This window comes from Thalassophryne amazonica, chromosome 5 (genome assembly GCF_902500255.1).
Source record: "Thalassophryne amazonica chromosome 5, fThaAma1.1, whole genome shotgun sequence".
Taxonomy (NCBI): Eukaryota; Metazoa; Chordata; class Actinopteri; order Batrachoidiformes; family Batrachoididae; genus Thalassophryne; species Thalassophryne amazonica.
In genome coordinates, this window is record NC_047107.1 from 26,410,230 (window position 1) to 26,424,916 (window position 14,687).

General features: G+C 39.2%; 1 protein-coding gene across 1 annotated transcript in view; it reads right to left on the minus strand.

Moving 5' to 3' along the window:
* Positions 1–3,648: 3,648 nt before the first annotated feature.
* The window catches only part of LOC117509927 (dedicator of cytokinesis protein 5-like), a 63,053-nt gene continuing 52,014 nt past the window's right edge, over positions 3,649–14,687 (minus strand). The window contains 4 exon segments of the mRNA XM_034169542.1: positions 3,649–3,981; positions 4,088–4,206; positions 4,410–4,560; positions 4,666–4,786. Coding sequence (XP_034025433.1) covers positions 3,880–3,981; positions 4,088–4,206; positions 4,410–4,560; positions 4,666–4,786 — 493 coding nt within the window. The 3' untranslated portion in view covers positions 3,649–3,879.

The following is a 14,687-nucleotide window of genomic DNA, read 5'->3' on the forward strand; positions in this document are numbered from 1 at the left end:
CTGAAGGACTCTTAGACCATAAGAAACAAAATTCTCTTGTCTGATGACACAAAGATTGAACTCTTTGGCATGAATGCCAGGCGTCATGTTTGGATGAAACCAGGACCATCCCTACAGTGAAGCATGGTGGTGGCAGCATCATGCTGTGGGGATGTTTTTCAGCAGCAGGAATTGGGAGACTAGTCAGGATTGAGGGAAAGATGAATGCAGCAATGTACAGAGACATCCTGGATGAAAACTTGTTCCAGAGCGCACTTGACCACAGACTGAGGTGACGTTTCATTTTTCAGCAGGACAATGACCCTAAGCACACAGCCAAGATATCAAAGGAGTGGCTTCTGGACAACTCTGTGAATGTCCTTGAGTGGCCCAGTCAGAGCTCAGACCTGAATCTGATTGAGCATTTCTGGACAGATCTGAAAATGGCTGTACACCAACTCTCCCCAAACAAATCTGTTGGAGCATGAGACGTGCTGCAAAGGGGAATGGGCAAAACTGCCCAAAGATAGGTGCACCAAGCTTGTGGCATCATATTCAAGATGACTTGAGACTGTAATTTCAGCCAAAGATGCATCAACAAAGTATTGAGCAAAAGATGTAAATACTTCTTATTTATTAGTTTTTTGTTTGTTTGTTTTTTTACATTTGCAAAAAAAAAAAAAACTTTTTTCATGTTGTCATTATGGGGTGTTGTGAATAAAACTTTCAGGGCAAAAATAAATTTACTCAATTTTTTAATAAGGCTGTAACCTAATATGGAAAATGTGAAGTGCTGTGAAAACTTTCTGGATGCACTATATGCAAAAAAGGTGTTTTTAATGTCACATTTTCCTTGACCTTTCACCTAACTACTCCAAAAATCAAATCACCTCTAGATATTGAACCAAGTAATATTCCCACCAAGTTTGAAGTAAATCCATCCAGCAGTTTCTGATTCATCTTCTCCACAGACGCATACAGTAGTGAAAATAATACTCTGCTCTGCTTGCCGCTTCACCAATGTGCAGGTTAGCAATGTTAATCTCACTGCACAAACTGAAGATTTGCTTTTGACAGCCAAATGGTTTTTCAAGTGAGTAATGTAGCAACTACACCAAACTAAAACTGTCCAACATTCAGCCAATCTGAGCCAATTGATTTTCAACTTGCACACATAAGTGACAGACACATGGAACCCGTCAGACTTCTCTCGCCTCGCATGTGGGGTGTGGTGCAAGAGCTAAAAATAAGCTTTTGATGCATTCATGATTGATGTCTGATGATTTTATACAGTATGAAGTTGTAAACATGTCTACACTCTGGAGATTGTTTCCATGGAGATTTTCAGCAGCTGACTAAACCTGGCAGTTTCTGCGCAGCTCTCCTTGCATGGATGAACATTTTTTCAACTAGTCCCTGCTCCTGAGACGAGCAGGCAGAGCGATATCCTGTTCTTCACCATCCGACAGGAAAAAACAGACAATTAGCAGCCCAGATTAGCAACACTGGCAGTATCACAGAATTCCCTCACACATCAGATAAACTCCCCCCACAGAGAGCCTCCCCTGATAACGCCTCTTTAGCTCACGCAGCTCGAGCTAAAGAGGCATCGCTTTCCATACTCCTCCTAATTGCATTTTAAATACATAAATCAGCACTTTCATGCCAGTTTGTTAGATGTTTTCAGCTCAGATGGGTATTTTTTTCTCACACTCAGCATTCACATTCAGTGTCTGTGGGAAAGCCGTGATACACGTGCGTGCGCCGGGACTAATCTGTATTCAGGGCGTGGATGGGATCAGAGCCGAGAGATGGCATTCTAATAAAATCAGTCAACAACAATGCACGTTGTCAGTCTTTCAATCATGTTTTTATTTTTGTTCTGTCAACAACAGTGAGTTTGTTCATTAAAAATATCATGTTGTTTGAGGCAACGTCTGTATAAAAAAATGCTTTAATCCTGGAAAATGCATATTAAAAGTAGAAAAGTTTTATCCCTTATAAAATATTTTAAGCTCTGCAGTAGAAGTGAAACTCTATCACTGAGAAACTATGAAGTCAAACTTTGTTCTTGCATAGATGTGGCACATTGAAGGTTTCTTTACAAAATTGAAACTGCACACAAATGTACAATAGTTTGAGATGTTATCAAATTAAATGACTTAAAAATAAACCTGTACACACGGAGTGTGCAAAACAATCAAAATATTAAAAATTACTGAATACCAATAATTTAAATGTCAATCGCAAATGAATTAAAAAAGAATGCAGGAAATCAAACACCTGAAATATAAAACTAAAAAACTAAATAAAGTGAACTTCAAAGGCGTTTATGCACGTACCATCCAGCATTTAAGGTTCTTAAAACAGCCGCTGAGCACATCAACGTGATGCACTTTGGAAGGTGATTGGATACAGTATTCAGGTCATCACAAATATCACATGTACAGTTTGTATCACATTCACCAGATCTCCATCACACATTCACTAACGCCATCCAGTGTCTCTGAAACATCGTCGATTAGAAAAACATTTGGTCAAAAACATCATCCAAGAGAAAGGTTGGATACAAAAACTACATTTCAAAATAGAACTTACATTCCACATATCATTTTCCGCTGCACACAATCAATGCAAAGGTCAAAACTTATCTCATGCAGCTTGTTCCTTTATAAAAGTGGAATGAGGAAAACGTGTTCCTCATTCTGTGTGTTCCTGACTGTCGACAGACTCTCATTTTACAACGATAAAACCAAATCAGGAGACACTTGTTTGGAGTCCATGATTCAAGAGAACAAAAATAAATTTAAAAAACAGCCCAATTTTTGCTGCTCTTTTGGTGATTTAAAAAGAAAAGCAACCCACTACTTGATTTTATTGAAGATGTTCATAAAAAGAAATGTGAACTTGAAACACAGGTGCAGAACGTGTCTTTCTGAATCTGGTATTTAAAGTAGCAGGTGAGTAGGTGGTTTGTTTGGAGTTGGGCAACACTTCCAGTGTACCATGTGTGTACCATGTGCACACAGACACGTCCTCATCTTTTGCTGTAATCACAGTTGTCTCAGACAGTCCTTTGTAGTAATCAGACCTCAAACTATAAAAGGTGTTTAAAAAAATATGTGGGGACACTAGTTCCTCTACCTACGTAAGATGGTAGACATGTCATTGGCTGTATCCAGCCAACAGCAGGTTCACTTTCATCTTTTTTAAGCTTTTGAAAACATTTGACACAAAAACATACGTAAGAAAGATGATTTCTGCACCTATATTTTAATGAAAGATCTCAATTTCTGAGCTAAATAGTCCTGTTATTCCCATTAAAAAAAATAAAATAAAATAAACAATCTTTCATTTTTTTCCTCCATCACTCTTTCTAAACTGGAGTTGGCAAACAGGTTACTTTCCTGACATTGGTTTTCTCATTCCAAAACCAGAGTCTACTGGACATCAAGTTCACGCATAGATGTCATTCAGTGTCACACCAACATAAACAAAACAAAATATTACAGCGTTGGTCATTACTTTTCCCTGCAGGTGATAAAGAACAAACACCAGTTTGCAGCACACTATCGCACACACACACAGCGACATACGGAATAATTCTTTCATTATTCAGGATCACAAATTAGTTTGTGTGTTTTGTGGTACTTCTACTGGCAATGATCCCAAACACAGTCGTCATTAAGGTGTAAAACAAAACAGACGTCATGTGGAATTATTGAATTATTAGCAATATACAGCATAATTATTATTATTATTATTTTTTTTTTTTTACTGCTAAAAATGTGGTACAGATCCCTCATAGACGGTTGTGTATTTATTCCCTGAAAAATGTGCTTTCATCACAGTCAACTGAGGGACTGAGTGAACGTTTGAGGCTGGTGCGTGGGCGTGTCCTTACTGGGGGCTGTGCTCGTATGAGGGGAACATCGACTTCCGTGTTTTGGGAGGCGGCGGAGGAGGCTTGCTGTCAGATTTCAGTGGCAGCTGAGGAGCGAACTGTGGGGAAACAGCGGAGCGTTAATGCTTGAAATAAAAACAAAAGCAGAATATTTTAAGCTTCACATGCTGTTAAATAAGCATGGGGGGAGGGCAGATTTTGTACGTCTGAAGGAAGCTGCTGGTTGTCAAAGTCGTGCGGGTGTTTCTTTGGAGGCATGGGTGGGGGCGTCCCTGGGGTGTCGATGGTGTTGACATCACTGTCGCTGAGAAGTGAGGAATAGCCTGTGACAGCCCAGAGGAAATAAAATCTTTTCAGGAGGTGCCTTTACATATGAGTGTGTGTGTGTGTGTGTGACCTGATTAGGACTAAAGAGCAGAATGTGCCTACAAGTCTTGTGGGTGTGATCTCTCTTCTGTGTGCTGTGCATATTTTTCAGAGAGACAAATAAAGTGCTGGCGTGCAGCGCGGCGGCTAATCTACATACTGGAGCTGCACGGTGTGTGTGAAGAGGCGGGCAGAGGGCTGAGGGGGTTGGACAGGTTCAGCTGGGATGAAGCACCTTGTAACAGGGAGAGCGGCAGACGGCGATCTCCTAACTGTAAACTCTTTGGCCTCTGCTGCCTCTCTGGAAGCGTCTGGAATAAAAGCCCAACTTAAACCTCAGCTTTCTTAAGAAGTGTTCAGTCAAAGTGCAGCTGTTCAGAGTTCTGTGCATTATGACAGATGTCACAAGGTCTTACCTCATCTACATCCAACTGCCTCTCTAGCAGCAGCTGGGACTTACTGACACTCCACTCCTTCCTGTTCTTTCTGCTGATCCTGTTGTCCTCCTCCGAGCGGGACAAAAAGTCTCTGCAGTCACTGGGAAAGCAACAAAAATCTGGTCAATATTAAAGACAGCAACAGTTTTGTGACTGGCTTTTCCCACAGATGCATTTACTTAAGAACAGCCTTATTATTTATTTTATATTTTTATATACTTATTATTTAATAAGTAATTAATCAAATGATTTTGAGAGGTTTTCCTCTAATGGGCCTTCATATTGCTCACCTTTCCGCATCCACAGGTGCAGAATACACACAGGGGCGGAGTTTGTGTTTCTTTCCCGATGTTGAACAAGTCTCACAGTTGCCATGTTTGTGAACAGTCATAGAAGGATTAACTAAAAAGTGAAACAGTCTGCAAGTCATAACCACAAGATTAAGAGCAAAAACCAAGAGAATAAGTGATGGACATCACTCTGCTGAGAAATTTAAAGCAGCCGGCGTGATCGAGTAGATACACTCATTCTGAAATTCTTCAGTTTTGGACATATACACACACCCAGTTTGAGCAACGGGCCATTTTTGCAATTTGTCTAAGGTGCGTGAGTAATCCGCTCACCTGTCGTCTCTGAACTCCAACACCTGCTGCTATGCTTCTAAATAAAACAAAGGCTCTTTAAAGAGCAACTTTCATTATTTGAAAAAGCTGTTTCCTTTTATATTTTAACATTAAATGAATGAATCATTAAATGTGTCCATGAAGTCAAAGTTCAACTTGCACAGGTAGATGAAGCCCCACCGCTATTGTGCATGATCTCAAAGCATTTCCAAACACTAGAATAATCAAATTCATAGTTTAGTAATTACTCTGTCCTGATTACATTAAAAACAATAACATAGTCAGCGAAATCAGTACAATTGGTCTCTGAACTAAAGTCACGCACCAAGTGATATGGGGTAGCTTTTAAAAACAGATATCAGCTGAAAACTTTTGCAATCTGCTTTTAACTTGTTTTAGCCTAATTTGAGTCGTTTTATTGTTTTACATCAAATTTTAACTGTTTTTAATCTATTTTAAATATGGTTTTAATCCTGTTTTAATGTTTTTTCCCCACTTTGATCAACTTTGAATTATTTAAGAGCCAACTTTCTTAGGTAGTAATGGAAAACATTTTAACCTACACTGTGGTTATTGAACTAAACCCTTGAGTGTACTTAAGACACTTTATGAGCTCAAAACCTTGAAATATACCTTTAAATCAAATGAAGGCCTTCTCATAGGGGAAAGAATATATGTACATTGTTATGGACAAAACAAGAGCAAGGATGACAAAGGTTTTAAGTTTCTTGAATATGGAATTTGAAATTTAATAAAACCACAATTTTATAAAAAGAAACAAGGAGCCAATACATCAAACTAAGCTGCTTTTAAGGTTAACAATCCCTAAACCCTCCCTAAAAATAATCCTGACCAAGATATTGGAGAGTATGAGCCATATTTACTCAAACTCCAAATGTCCACAAAGTCCAATGACAGCCCTGCGTCAGACCTTTTCACAGATCCAAACAGTACTTCAGAAAGATAGTCCAGTATGGTTCTCCCAAGGTGTGGTGGAAGACGGCTGATACAGGTTGAACTCTCTCTGGTCTGAAGACAAGACTGCCACGCCCCACTCTTCAACTCACCTGCTCCTTATATAGGCTGTCACAGTCTAGAACGTTCCACAATTCTCCAGCATCCACTGCAACTTGCTGGCAGTCTCAGCATGAATGATAATTACACAGATCAGAACATAGAGTTTGCTATACCTATCACTGACATATGACGTAGAGCTCCACCTAGTATTAAAGTTCCACCACCTCACACCTCCCATCCAAAAGGGAAAACATTTGAGCCACAAGAGCAAAGTTTTTCACTCTGATTTTTTTCCCCACCATTTTTATATACGATATGATCACACACACTACACACAAAAAAAAATTATGGCTAAACATACATATACATACACCATATAATACAACATGTATAAATACACACACACACACACACACACACACACACACACACACACACACACACACACCACACACACACACACACACACACACACACACACACACACACACACACACACACACACACACACACACACACACACAATTTAAACACATGATAAACAATCAGCAATAACATTGTCAGTGCCCTTCACATGCCTGATTTCTAAGTCAAACTCCTGTAAAAACAAACTTCAATTGAAAACCTTCTTATTATTTTTCCTCTTACTCGAGAATAACAATGAGTTATGATCAGTGTACACAACAGCTGGCTTTTGTCCTGTACAAACATAAGCCTCAAAGTGTTGTAGTGCCCAGAACTAGGGCTTGCAATTCCTTCTCAATTGTGGAATAGTTAGATTAGAGATTAGACAGAATTTTACTGATCCCTTGGGATCTCTCTCTCTTTCTCACACACACAGACACACACACACACACAGACACACACACACACACACACACACACACAGACACACACACAGCAACAGCAACAGCAAAGGAGGTGACGCTAAGATGACATGCTAATCAATGGTAACCGCTGTTTTTCCGGGCGACTGTGAAATACCAACCGGAATGCTTGGGAGACTAAATCTAAAAAGACTTTGTTTCAAAGCAGCGTTGTGGGAACATTCACGTTTTATTAACACGATAAACATCGATGAGCTGGTATCTCAAATGTCTTTAAAGCACTGTGATTTTACTACATTTTTTCAGTGGGAGTCGATTTTATTTTTGATGTGCAGTTTTGTTTGATTTATTTTGCATATTTAAATATTTTTTAATATGGGGAGGTGATGGTTTAGTGGTTAAGTGTTGGGCTTGAGACCAGAGGATCCTCACTTCAAATCCCAACCTGACTGGAAAATCACTAAGGACCCTTGTGCAAGGTCCTTAATCCCCGAGCTGCTCCCGGTGTGTAGTGGGTGCCTTGCATGGCAGCACCCTGACATCGGTGTGTGAATGGGTGAATGTGAGGCATAACTGTAAAGTGCTTTGAGCACCTGGTACAGATGGAAAAGCTCTATATAAACACAGTCCATTTACTCCCTCAGGGAAATTGAGGTTCCAGCTGCATTGTATAGCAGCACACAGGGTAAGAAGCACACAGAGTATCAAAAGTGAAAGTAAAAAAGAAAAAGTTTGCAAATATAAACAAATACCAGACATACTGATTTACTGGCTACTACTGCTCCTCTCCTTCCCGTCCTCTGTCTTCCTGTTACTCCTCCTCCCCCTGAGTGAGGAGTTGTACAGTCTGATGGTCTGGGGGACAAAGGAGTTTTTCAGTCTGTTGGTCCTGCACTTGGGAAGGAGCAGTCTGTGGCTGAAGAGGCTCCTCTGGTTGCTGATGGTGTGCAGAGGGTGACTGGCATCGTCCATAATGTCCAGTAGGTTGTCCACTGTTCTCTTCTCTGGCACCTTCACCAGAGAGTCCATCCAGCTTCATGCCAACCACAGAGTGAGCCTGCCTATCAGTTTCTGGCACGTAGTTCATAGTTATTTGGATGTTGGTTGAACGTCTTGGAAAGGTATGACACAGGATGTGCAATGTAATCAGAGAAACTATAGAAACTGTTTTTGGAACATCAGGAAATAGATCTTCATATTTCAACTTCTCAAACATATCTCTCTGCCAAGATTCTAAGTGCTGAAATTTTTCAACACTTCAGAATTTGCAAATTAGCATGACAGAACTTCAATCTTAATCTGAGGTTTGTCATCTTGAAACTCACCCTCAGCTTCATCAGTTTCAGCTACAGGAAGAGATGAACTGACAGCTGCAACACTAACATTCCTATCATGATAGAGCTTCTGCATATTAATGTGACACAACTGTTTAGACTCTCTTCTATCTGGAGTCTTCACAATGTAATTAAGATCATTAGGTTTTGTCAAAATGTAAATGTAATGTAATGGAGCTACAGCAGGATCTAACTAGAGTTTTCCAACCACCTGACAAGTGTGACGAGTTTTGCAAAGTGTTCCTAAGGCCAGGCCAAAGAAGTGCTTCATGATCTTGTTAATGGTCTTGTTAACATGGAGATCACCTCCTAAAGGCAGACTATGTGGCATTGTTAAGATCTCATTCCTGTAGACCTTAGGGACCACAACCTGTTTCACCACTGCCCAATCTGCATTAGCAGGGATCTCACGAGGACGCCTCTTCCGCATCAACAGTCCATCCTTGAGATAATGCTCAATCAGAACTGTATCTATTTCATCAACAGGAAGAGCTTTCACCTTGATTGCACAAAATTCAGGATCATTTATTTGCTTCTGAAATCAACCGTTTTGTGGACAAAGACAAATCTTCAGACACGTCTAAATCACCAGAACCATTTGACTGGCTGATAAAATAACTGAAAAATGCATCTAAAAAGCCCTCAAATGGAGAAGCGGTGGTAGGCTGAACAGAATCATGATATAAACTACCTAAAACATGACTATTCAAAGTGCTGAACTGCACTATATCTTCTTGTGCCTTCTTGGCTATAGCTCAAATCGCTGCACAAGAAGGACAGAGATGGACCTTCATTACCGCCTTCAGTATTCAGCTGAGAATTAAGATGAACAAGTGGAATTACATTACCCCCGGTTAGGTCATTGCCTAGCAACAAATAAACACCCTTAATTGGTCGACTTGTCATGAGTCACACTTTTACTGATCCTTCTAACACTAATTTCTCCTTTTCGCTCTCTCAAACATTTCTCACATGTACTGTGGAGTTGCATCGGGAAGGGCATCCGGCGTAAAACTTGTGCCAATTCAACATGCAGATCCACCTTGGATTTGCTGTGATGACCCCAAGTGCAAACAAGGGAGCAGCCGAAGGGACTTACTGCTCTCTCTTTCAAAGTTTCTTAACTTCTGCTTTTCCAATTCCAACAGTTTTACCTTGAGTTCCATTTATGATGTTGGGTCGTCCACTGGAAAATGTGCCAGAACTTCTACATCAAACTTTTCTGCAGCTACATAATATTCAGCTATTTCCCTAGCCAACCTCGTCTTCCGCATGACAGCTTTTACTTCCATCAGTTATAACTTCTTGCATATTTCCAAAAGTTCATCCTTTTAAAGGACTTGAAAACCTCAACTGTTGGTGATACCAATAACTCATCCATTGCTGTGGAAGAAAACCACAATGTTACAAAAACAAACATCAAATTAAGCTATGTTTAAGCTAAACAATGCCTAAACCCTACCTAAAACAAACCCTGATGATATTGAAGAGTATAAGCCATATTTACTCAAAGTCCAAATGTCCAGCAAGTCCAGTGACAATAGATCCAAACAGTAATTCAGAAAGACAGCCCAGCATGGCTCTTCCAAGGTGTGGTGGAAGACGGTTGATACAGGTTGAACTCTCTCTGGTTTGAAGACAAGACTGCCATGCTCCACTCTTCACCTCACCTGGTCCTTATACAGGCTGTCACAGTCTAGACCAGTGGTGTCCAAAGTATTCCAGAAAGGGCCAAGAGAGTGCAGGTTTTCGTTGCGGCCACTGACTCCAGCAGGTGATTTCACTGATTAACATCACTTTGAGTAGATGGGATGAGTTCATCAGTGAAATCACCTGCTGGAGTAGCTGTAAAGAAAACCTGCACCCTCTTGGCTCTTTCTGGAATACTTTGGACACCACTGGTCTTGAACATTCCACAGTTCTCCAGCATCCACTGCATATGCTGGCAGTCTCAACACAAATGATAAGGCCCCATAAAAAACAGTTTATCATTCATCCTTGACATCAGAAAAAAGTGACGATGGAAGGCGGATATTATATATATATACACACACACACACACACACACAGTAGTGTTCAGAATAATAGTAGTGCTATGTGACTAAAAAGATGAATCCAGGTTTTGAGTATATTTCTTATTGTTACATGGGAAACAAGGTACCAGTAGATTCAGTAGATTCTCACAAATCCAGCAAGACCAAGCATTCATGATATGCACACTCTTAAGGCTATGAAATTGGGCTATTAGTAAAAAAAAAAAGTAGAAAAGGGGGTGTTCACAATAATAGTAGCATCTGCTGTTGACACTACAAACTCAAAACTATATGTTCAAACTGCTTTTTTAGCAAAAATTATGAGGAGTAGTCCACAGCATGTCCTTTAAAACTTGCAGCTATCAGTCCTACCAGATTCCAGAAGACAGGCACAGTCCATACAAAACAGGATTTTCTCATCCACTAGGCTTCGCTTGCCACAACTGCTGAACACAACCACAGCCACAGTGTGGACGAACAGCAGAAGAACTTGACTCCAGCGCAAAACAAAAGGCAGAAACAAAAGACTTGGCCTAAAAGGCCAAAATGAGGGTTAAAATTCTACTGTATGCATTTTAAATTAAAATAATAAATGGCTTTAAAACACACTTATAACTCTGGACTTTGTCTCAATACATCTTAAATAAATGAACCATAAACACTGCTAAAAATACCTTCTAAACATGTCTCTTCATATAAATTATATTAAAACATCAAAGTATGATTTAATTGTTCCGACCCAACATTTACTTTGTCACTCAGATTTACTACACAGTGCGTGGTGAATTACATGCATTGGCAGCACATGTAGCTTGTTCACATGTTCAAGTTCACACAATAGAACCTAAACATAAAAGACTGTCAGTTCTTTATCTATTTGCAGTTCATACAAGTCGGATTCAATTAAATCATTTACAGAAACAACAAAAAGATTCACTCACCAGCAGGTTCAATCTTAAGCACAGTCTCCTAGCAGATGAACACTCAAGACACATCTCCAGGTACTGATCCACTTTTGCAGAGCCAGGTGACATAAGAAATAAAATAAGCATTGCTTTAACATCTACCGTCTCCCAATAATCAAATTTCGAGTATTTACGAAGCAAATGTGAATACTGCTAGCAACCGCAGCAGCTGAAAATGGCTAAAGTAACTTGCATCTCGTTTGAAGTTGCACAGCAGACAAAGGCTAAATCTTGGTCTGTCCACCACAGATCCAGAATAATTTAGACAAAAACTTATATCCTTGTGGAAAAAGCTCTCAAGTATAATCCACAGTGAAATATCAACGATAATCCTTCACGTGTCTGTCTGTGGTCTCAACACGTTGCTCTCCATATGGAGAAAATGTAAAACTCTTTAGGCATGCTCACTAATGACAAAGCAAAGCTGAATCCAGATTGGCTAGTTACATCTATCTTCTCTGCTATCACGCATGTATCACATGAACTCACTAAAGGGCTATTTCACTCAAATGTCACCTGAAATTTTGCAAAAAGTAGAAAACTCATTCACTTCCATTAAACTGAAAATAAATAGCTTCCAATATTTAAGATTTATGTCTGTTTTTTCTATTAATTCAACCACAATGCACTTTATTATGCACTGTACATTTTATTTAAATGGTGCCACATTTATTCTTTTTAAGAATAACACTTAGTATTGTACTCGTAAACAACTTTATTTCTTTTATCCTTTTGCAGTCTCATGTTCTAGACCTAGTAACCTGGGTTACATATAGTTTGGACTGTCTATGACTGAAGGTTATGGCGTTATGGGGTAGAAACAGTAAGAATGGTGACAAAGGTTAATTTCAGTTTGTTTAAGGTTCAAAAGTTAAAGCTGATCCAATTTTGGTAGAAAGTGGTGCAAATTATTGGTTGAGCTGATAGGATTAATAAATGGAATAGTTTTGAGATTGTGCTGAATATCTGGTTTCCAAAGTAAAGCTCCAAACAGTGTCGACATCCATTGATTCTATGACATGTGACATATGTTACCCTGTAATATGATAACTAAGGATGACACATGGTGCAAACCTTTCCTTTCTAAAACCCTATTAACTCAACTAATAATTTGCATCACTTTTTTTTTTTTATCAAAATCAGAGCAACTTTAACTTTTTCCCCTTGTACAAACTGAAATTGACCTTTGTCACCATTTTTGTGGATTTTAACCCAGAACATTCAGTCATAGATAGTCCAAACTATTACTTTTTGGAATCTTTATGATCAGACAAATAATGTGTATAGATTTCAATATGGTTTGAGGTTTTTGAAATTTTGATCCCGTGTAATTCTTCAATTGGCCAGTCGGTTATTACAAAAGAGCAGTGGTGGGTACAGCTAACCAAGAAGTTAGCTTCGATAACCTTTAATCCGCTAGCTGAAAAGTTAACTTTTATCAAGCTGAACCGATAAATCCCTAAAAAATATATAGTGGAAGTTACAGATAAAAGCTAAACTGATAACTTTTAGTATTGACTTCAGTACACGGTAGCTACTGACACAACGAGTCAGCACTTCTGTCTCAGATCGGCCTTCTCTCAGCAAAAGAGACCTGGTGATCAGAGAGAAAGGAGATAGGAAAAAAAAAATCACTGCCATCTACTGGCAGTAGATGGCAGTGTTCATGGCAATGTGAGCAGCCACTAATTTGTTAAAAGTGATGGACTTAAACAGAATTTTCAAATGAAAAAAATGACATATTTACAAATACAGATTTATTTGTAAAACCCACCACACGTTTCATTAACTGTGTGTTATACCGACCAGCCAACCATGATGTCATGAAATTAATCTACCCATAATGCAATGCGGCATGTGTGTCTAAATGCTAAAACCTTCAAAATTTGTGCATTAATTTAAAACGAGAACATATAGCTCATATTTTTACTTTGTAAAATGACAGACGTGATGTTAATTTCAATAACTTGTCCGGAATTACTTTCTTTAAAATTCTAACCATAAGTCAAAACTGTCTGCCTGTGCAAAACTCCAATGAAATGACCAGCAGGTCTGTATGGTGTGAAGAGAAATTATCTTTTTTTTCTTCCCTTCCTCTTTTGTTCTGTCTGGTAGTCAGCTCTCCTCTGCCTGCAGAGAACAGAGCTCTACCATTCATGGCTGTCAGTTTGCTACAAAACATGTAACATGCAGGCACTAAAATCTTTGATTTCAGACTTTACAAATGTTTTTAACTGTTAAGCTTTATTCACTATGCCTACAAAAATATATTAGCGGTCTAAAAGTTATCAGAACTAATTTATCGGAAGCTAATTGGTCCGCTGATGGTTTTCAGTTATCTGGAAAGCTAATCTACTAATGAAAATGTTAACTTCAATAATTAGCAGTTAGCGGATTAGCGGAACTGTGTCCGCCACTGCAAAAGAGTAATGTCTACAAAATTTTGGTGCCAAATTTGTTGTTTGTTTCACCATTTGAAAGATTCCTCTATAATGTTCTATTATCTGCTACACTACAAGCTACGTCAGCTCACAGTGGTGAAAGTTGTATTGAGTTGAACTTTGACGTCAACTGGCGGTGCATGCTCCCGGTTGGGAGTCGTGCAAGCTCGGTTTCTGCGGCATTTGCGGAAAGTTTCTTCTATTTGAAAAATAATGGGGTTTTTAGAGTGATGCGTGCTGCATTATGTGCTCGGTGTGAAAAGCCCTTAAGGTTGTAACAATTAGCTAAATGACACAAATGGAAAATAGATTTTAAAGTAATAGACACAACAACATCGATACACTGGTTGTGTTGGCGACCCTCCTGTCCTGTGCACCAACAGCAATTCTTGTATATTCGTCCGTGAATTGTTCTGTGAATTATTTCTGTAATTTATGTTTGTAGCATGGGCCCAGGCAGAACGGTCACCCCTTTGAGTCTGGTCTGCTTGAGGTTTCTTCCTCAGAGGGAGTTTTTCCTTGCCACTGTTGCTCTGGGGGTTGGTAAGGTTAACCTTACCTGTGTGAAGCGCCTTGAGGCAACTCTGTTGTGATTTGGCGCTATATAAAGGAAAATAAAATTAAAATAAAAAATTAAATTAGTCAAATTACTTAAGTTATGAATCGGTTGAGTAAAGCTGCTACGTTTCACGGAAGGACTACATTTCTGCAATGCTTTTTCATCCAGCAGAGGCTCAAATCACTTTATAATGATGCCTCAC